Raw genomic sequence first — 6794 nt, forward strand, 5'->3', positions numbered from 1 at the left:
CGGACAGCCCCGGGAGCAGCGGTGTTCCCAGCCACCTAAGCAGTAATCCCCGGAGGATTATGCTGCGGAAGAGCGGACCGCGCCGCGTGGGGCACACGGCCTCTCCCGGCACCGCAGGGCAGATGCTCGCGGCGGGAGCGAGGGAAGTCTGTTCCCGCGGAGAGGCACGTTTAAAGGTCTCACCCTGGCTTTGCCCACCTGCTCCTTTAGCAACACCGTTGCCTTGCACGGAAACACCGGGAACGAGGAACCGGTCCCCAAGGTCTCTGCCTGCCCCCCAGATTCTCTTGCCAGTAGCTGAGGCATCCAGGGGGCTGCAAGGAGGTGGCTCAGCCTGGACCCTCGTGGCCACCCAGCTCCCCCCAGCACCCGCCGGAGCCAGCTTGGGCTGGTGTCTCCTGCCTGGAGGAAACACAGCTGGGCGAACCGGACCCCGCGCCTGGAGGCACCGCCAGCGCCGTGCAAGGCGGCAAGCAAAAGCCAGGCACTGTCCCAGCAGACAGCAGCCCCCGGCTGCGCCAAACAAGGCGGAAAGCACCTTGGGAGGTCATTTAATCGCCCTGCTGAGCCCCAGGGGAAGATCCCGGCTGCCCAAGTCCCCGGGTCAGACTTAGAGCCCCTTCCTTGCCCGGCACCGAGCTCCCTGCCCAGCTACGAAACTCCTCCTCGGAGCTGCCGTTTAAACCCGTCTCATCCCGAGCCCAAAGCAGGGAGAAGTTTCTGCCCGGGGCTGCTGGCGAGGGCGGGCTGCAGGGTCCCCCCGCGGCAGCACCCTGCCCCGGCGGCCGCGCAGCCTCCCGGCCCCTCAGCGCCGCCTTCGCTTCCCTTCCCAAAGGGATTGGGGACAGGGGCGCCCGGCGCAGCCGGCCGGGAGGGAGCGGGCGGGCGCCGGGACGCGCCCCACTCACCCCAAAGTGCTGATGAAGCCGTTGACGGAGCCCTCGGCGTACAGGGAGACGATGTCCCCGACGTGCAGGAAACTCGACATCTCATTCATGATCGCCTCCGCTCGCCGAGTCAGCTCCCTTCGCGGCGATCCAGCGAGGGGCTCGCGGGAAGCGGCGCTCCGGAGGCGCCCGCCACCGGCTCTGCCCCGCTCGGCGGGGCGGGGGGCGGCCGGCCCGGGGGGCAGAGGCGCAACGCACAACTCTTACATGTGCGGCGCAGGAGGCGAGCAGCGGAGCGCGGCAGCGGCGGGCGCGCGTGCCGCCGGCGGCCGCGGAGCGGGGAAGAGGCTCAGTTAGAGGCTCGCATGAGATCTGTCCGGCTGTCCGTGCCTCCGTCTCGGCGCGGCTGTCTACCTGCAGCCAATGGAGAGCGATCAGGAAGTCCTGCTCAGGAAAAAAAAAAAAAAAAAAAAAAAAGGGCAAAAAAAAAAAAAAAAAAAAAGGCGTGCAAATATTTTTGGCCTGGGAGGGGAACCGGAGCCGCTGGGGGGGGCCCAAAAGGAGGCCCCACCCTCCGCTGCCCGCCTCCCGCGCCGGGGGAGCGGGGCGCCGCGCACCCACCGCCGCCGAGCGGCCCCGCAGCCCGGCCCGGCCGGCGCCGGCACCGCTCGGGAGCCGCCGAGGGCTCCCCTGGGCTCGCTCCCCGGCCGGGCTGGCCCCGGCGCCCCGGGCTGGCCCCGCGCCGAGGCGAAGGCAGGGGGCTGCCGGCAGCAGCCAGGGGGTTGCAAAGCGGCGCCCGGCGCCCACGACGCTGCGCCCCGTCCCCCTCCCGCGGGCGCGAGCGGCCAAGCCGAGTCTCCCAGCTCCTGCTCCCTCGCCCCGACGCCGGTGCCCTTCCCGCCCCGGCGCCTCTCCCGGGTGCCCGCAGCCCGGCGCTGTCTGCGCTTCCCCCGGCTCTGCAGCGGGACCAGGTGCCCTGGCAGCCTCGTACCACAAAACCCTGCTCTTCTGCCAGCGCTGCCTCCCAGCCCCGGCGCAGGTGCAGGGATCCTGGGAAATGGCGCCGCCCGTGCAGCCGGGGAAGCCCAGGCCAGGCCGGGACGGCTCCCGCTGGATTTTTCTGCCCCAGGCGGGCGCTTGCAGCAGGAAAGGTTCAGCCCAGCGGCCTCCTGCCACCCCGAGGCTCTTGCCCGGCACGCTCCCCGTTTGCCCTCCGCCACCTCTCCAAAGCGACGCGGAGCCTCAAAGTATCCCCCAGGCTCGCGGGTCCCTCCCAGCCCCGAGGGACCCTTCCCTCGGGGACCCCAGCGCAGCCGGGGGGAGGCTTTTGCGGGGCCAGGTCTCCTCCGCGGAGGCGGCTGTCGCTGGCTGCTCCCCGGCAGGATACTGGGCTACCCGGAGAGCAGGTCCGACACGGCCGGCAGCGCCTGCGCTCCCGGCACAGCACCGGTGGGAGAGGGCTGCATCCTCGGAGCGTCTTCTGGACAGCGCAACTGTCCTACTTCCGCACTTTTAATTAAACTTCCCTGCTGTAAAAACAATATTGGAAGGGGAAAAAAGGTATGATGCTTTTTCGGATTGTTTCCCCTCCTGTCCTCTTTTCTTGCAGACAAACACACAGGTTTTGGAATCTAAACCTTGCCCTAAATAGGGATTTTTTTTTCCACTAGGAAACGGACAGGTCCCCTGGCAGAACAAAGGGAAAAAAAAAATTAGTGCAATTCCTCCGGGGGAGATGCGAATTCAGGTCCATCAGGATTAGCTGCATTTTCAGCACAGGACAAATTTAGAAACCTTTATCTCAGGGCAACAGAGTGGGGGGAAGAAAAGATTATAAAAAAAAAAAAAACGCTGCTGCTAAAAGCACACGAAGGTTTCAAAACAGGAGCTAAAAGCGGCCCCCGGGAATCCAAGAGCAAAACTTCACGCACAGATCAGCCGCTCTGGTCAAAGGCAGCGGCTCAGCCAAGGGGCACCGCCGCGGCCCCGGCCCCTCGCGCGCGCGGCTGGGCCGCCGCGACCTGCCCGGTGCCACCGGGGCGGCTGGCGATCGCAGAGCGCGCCGAGAGGTAAAAGCCATCTGGGAGTGCAAAAGCATTACGGACCGGCGGGGCCCTTTGCACGCAGACGCCCGCCCCAAGCGCCGTGCAGAGCCCGGACCCAGCGAGGGACTCGCAGCCCACGAGCACGTGCTGCAGAGCGGCTCCCGGCCGCGGGGACGCTCGCGGGGACGTGGGCCGGCCGGGCTCCCCCCTCGCGGCTCCCTCTGCCCCGCGGCTCAGGGGAGATAGAGGAGTTAAAAATAAGAGCGTTTCCTTCCTTACCCCCTGCTTTAAGCCACATGATAAATAAAAACTGGGAGTTTCTGCCTGCCGGAAAGGAAGTGGCTGCGGAGAGGAGGCCGGTGAGTCAGTACAGCAGCAGCCGTCCCCACGGCCCGGCCTTCGTCTCTGGCGGGGCCGAAGTCGAATTCCTTTCACATGCCGAAATCGCTCCCTTGCGGGCGGCCGCGCGAGCTGCGGGGCCGCCTCCCGGCCCAGCCCCGGGATGCTCCCTCTGCCAGGGGCTCCTCTCCGCCCGCACCTCCCGCGCGCCTTCCCCACCTCCGCCCCGATCGCCGCTGCCTAAACGGAGGCCGGCTGCAGGGCCGTGCACCCGCGCGGGCCACGCCGGGACCCGAGGGGAGGCCGGCCGGGCTCGTAGCCCCCGAGCCGGCGGGGAGCCCCGCTGCGGCTCCAGCTTGTGCAAACCGCACACCGGCGAGCAAGGATGCTGCGCACACGAGAGCGCGTCGGCGCCGCGGTGCATCCCGGGTTGGGGGGCAGAAGGGGCTGGCAGCACCCTGGGAGCATCCCAGAGCCTTCCCGGGTGCCCATCTGCAGGGACGAGCCGCCCCGGCTCTCCCGCGGGCCCCGCTCGTCCCTTCGCTTTCCACCCGGGGCGCGACGGCACCCGAGACGGGCGGAACAGCCCCGACCTCGCTCGGGGAAGCTCCACGCGAGCTGCCACCGCCTGCTATGGCCTGTCGGAGCCGGACCGAAGCCCGGAGCCGCGGCTGGAGCCGGGGCCGGGAACGTAAGGGTGAAGCCGCCTGGAATGGGAAAGCAAAAAAATAACTGCAGCCGCCTTTGTTCGAGGGGGAGGGAGGGAGGGAGGGAGACACTCGGGCCCTTGTGCGCGGCGCCGGGCAGGGGCGCAGGACCGCTCCGCGGGCGCGCTCCCGTGAAAGGCGGATTCTTCGGCCAGGAGGCCGGTTCTCCCCCTCCTTCGGTTACCCCCTGACCCCGCTGCTGCCCACAGACGCGATGCAAAGCCCCGGCCGGGCTCTGTATGGTGCTTTTCATGCCACCGCGCCGTCCTCCCGCCCCACGGAGAGCGGCACAGCGACAGGGCAGGACCGAGCCCAGGCTAGAGCCGCTCGGGGGAAAAAAAAATAAAAAGAAAAAGAAAGAAGAAAAAGAGGGGTTGTTTTGACCTCGTTCCTCCTTCTAGGTTAGGATTGCTGAGCCTGGAGCTGCCCCCGCTGAGCAGAACCGCTCCTTTGGTGCCGGCGAGGGTGCGTGCGTCCTCGGCGAGCAGGGTCAGCTCCCAGCCCCGCGCGCTCGAGCCGCAACCCAAAGCGAAGCCTCCCCGCAGGAGAGGTGACCCACGGCCCGCGGGATGAAGCCCCCCGGGGCCGCTTTAATAACCGGCCGAGACGAGGGCCAGGTCCCTCCCGGCCACCCCATCTGTGCCTCCGCTCGCGCCTGCGGCGACCTGCCGCTGCGCGAACGGTCTCGCGGGAGCCGCGGCCAAGCGGGATGACTTTGACCCACGTCCTCAAAGGTATCGAGGCGCCCGGTTACCTCGGAGGACCCGAGCCCTGGTCCCAGCCAGCTTTGGAGCGGTGGGGGGGAGACACCGCTTCGCGCGCGCCCGCTTGCCCGGCGAGCGGTTGCCTCTGCCCGTGCGTCCCCTCGCCGCGGCGGCAGGCCAGCCGCCCCGGGGATGGGCGCCAGCAGCCCCGCTCGCCCCCAGCCACCCTCCCCGGGAAGGGTTAAGCGAAGTTAGCATCGAAGAGACACTTTGTACTTGGATTTAAAAATACAGCCAGTCCCCGGGTGGCTCGGCGCCAGGCAAGCTGCAGGTATATTTCCACAATTGAGCCAATAACCTTCCCCGAGGGAAATTTAGGCTTTTTATGATTAAAAGGGGAAAAAATAATAGTGGGGAATTAAATATAGTACAGAACGAGAGAACAATTAGCAGTTGCCGTTAGCGACGCCGGGCCGAGTTTGTCCCAAACGCCGCAGTCGCCTGGAGAGCGGCAAGGCCGGGGGAAGCAGCCAGAGCCGCTCTGCAGCGGGGCGGAAACGGCCCGGACCCGGCTCGACCCCGGAGCCACGCGAGCGGCCTGCCGGGAGCGAGCGCCGTCCCCCATCCCTCCGGGTGCGTTGTCCAAGAGGTTTCTGCGTTGCACAACGCGCTCTGGCTCGGCCGGCTGCCGACCCGCATCTCGTTCGTCGCCCGCTTGCGGCGAGCATGCCAACTTCTCCATGGCTGCACAACCGTTTCGCACCAAATCAGATCGTTTGCTGCCCATCATTCACTACATTCATGCCCGCATGAGAGCATCACCAACTGCTTTGCTGGCTCAGCCCCAAGTGCGGGCACAGATTTGTACCCCGGACAAAGCCTCTCTTTACTCCCCTGAGCTCTCCTAACTCCCGTACATCAGGACAGGGACACGGACCAGATGACCTCCCATCAAGGAGAGGCTTTTCAAGAGCGGCCAGCAGCCCCAGAGCTACCTTAAGCACTTTGAAACCAGATTACCTCCGATGACTACAAACTTGGCTGAACTTCTACCCCTTCACACTCACACCAGCACGTCTCATCCCTCCGGAGAAATCCAGAGAAACGTGCCACCAACCGTGCTCCAGCACGGAGGAGCGAGCGAGACAGCCTCTTCTTTCAGCAGCTCTTTGGAAGATTGATTGCCATGCCAAGGAGCATTTCCTCTGCCTCCAAGTGGACCGGGTGGGTCCTACTGCCTGGCCCGCGGTCAGCACACAGCCATGAATGAACGGCAGAGCTTATCGGAGAGCAGAGGGGAAACGCGCTCCAGCTTTGGGTGGGCACGGTGCCCACCTCCACGTGCTGCCAGTGGCAGGACGGGCTCCAGCTACATCCCGCTGTGCCGGGGATAGGGATGCTCCGATGGCCAGCGCGGGGAGAGGGGGAGCACCGGGTCCAACTCCCCTTGGAGTGGCCTGAGGGACACAGGGACTCTCAGGTTGGTCACCGAGAGCAGAGGAGACAGAGCAAAGAGGAATCGGCTTCCCAGTACAGACCTCTCCTGCCTCGGCCTCCATTTCTCCCTACAAAGCTGCATATAAAATGGATGATCTGAGTTTCTTGCCTCTTCTCCAGCTTTTGGGGACAAGTTAGTGCCAAGCAGCCTAATTGCAGTCTTTGCAGAGATAACCACATGCTTTGCTGCCTAACCAGAGGCTGGGTTGGGGCTCAATCCAGCAGCTGCCCCATCCGGGCCGGGCCACTGCCCCCTCCCCCAGCTCTCTCCGCCAGGCCGATTGCTCGGCAGACGCCTCGCCGCCAGACGGACAAGCCGGTGCTGCTTCCCTCCGGCGACAGGGTGCCGGAAACAGGAGCATCCGAGCTGCCACGCTGGAAACCGGGAGAGGTTTTGCGCGTGCAACCGCTGCAGGAGCCGGCTCTGCTACCCAGGACCCGCGCTGCATGGGGGCAGCGGGCACCCCACACGGCAGGTGCCGAGGGGGGATCCTGAACGCCCACGCCCCCAGACGTGGGCTCCCACGGGCACCACGCGAGGGGCAAGCGTGGGAGCAGGGCTCTGCCCGTGCCCTGAGCAGCGGCACCATGTGCGGCCTGTGCTAGAGCCGCCAA

The 6794-nt window shown here is 66.2% G+C and overlaps 1 protein-coding gene across 1 annotated transcript in view; it reads right to left on the bottom strand.

The window, feature by feature from the left end:
- ITPR3 (inositol 1,4,5-trisphosphate receptor type 3) overlaps window positions 1–1284 on the bottom strand; it is a 43196-nt gene extending 41912 nt beyond the window's left edge. Inside the window, exon 1 of the mRNA XM_062595141.1 lies at window positions 909–1284. Within this exon, the coding sequence (XP_062451125.1) occupies window positions 909–997 (89 nt within the window). The 5' untranslated portion in view covers window positions 998–1284. The remainder of the gene's footprint in view (window positions 1–908) is intronic.
- Between the last annotated feature and the right edge of the window lie 5510 nt (window positions 1285–6794).

This window comes from Rhea pennata, chromosome 25, assembly GCF_028389875.1.
Source record: "Rhea pennata isolate bPtePen1 chromosome 25, bPtePen1.pri, whole genome shotgun sequence".
Classification (NCBI taxonomy): domain Eukaryota; kingdom Metazoa; phylum Chordata; class Aves; order Rheiformes; family Rheidae; genus Rhea; species Rhea pennata.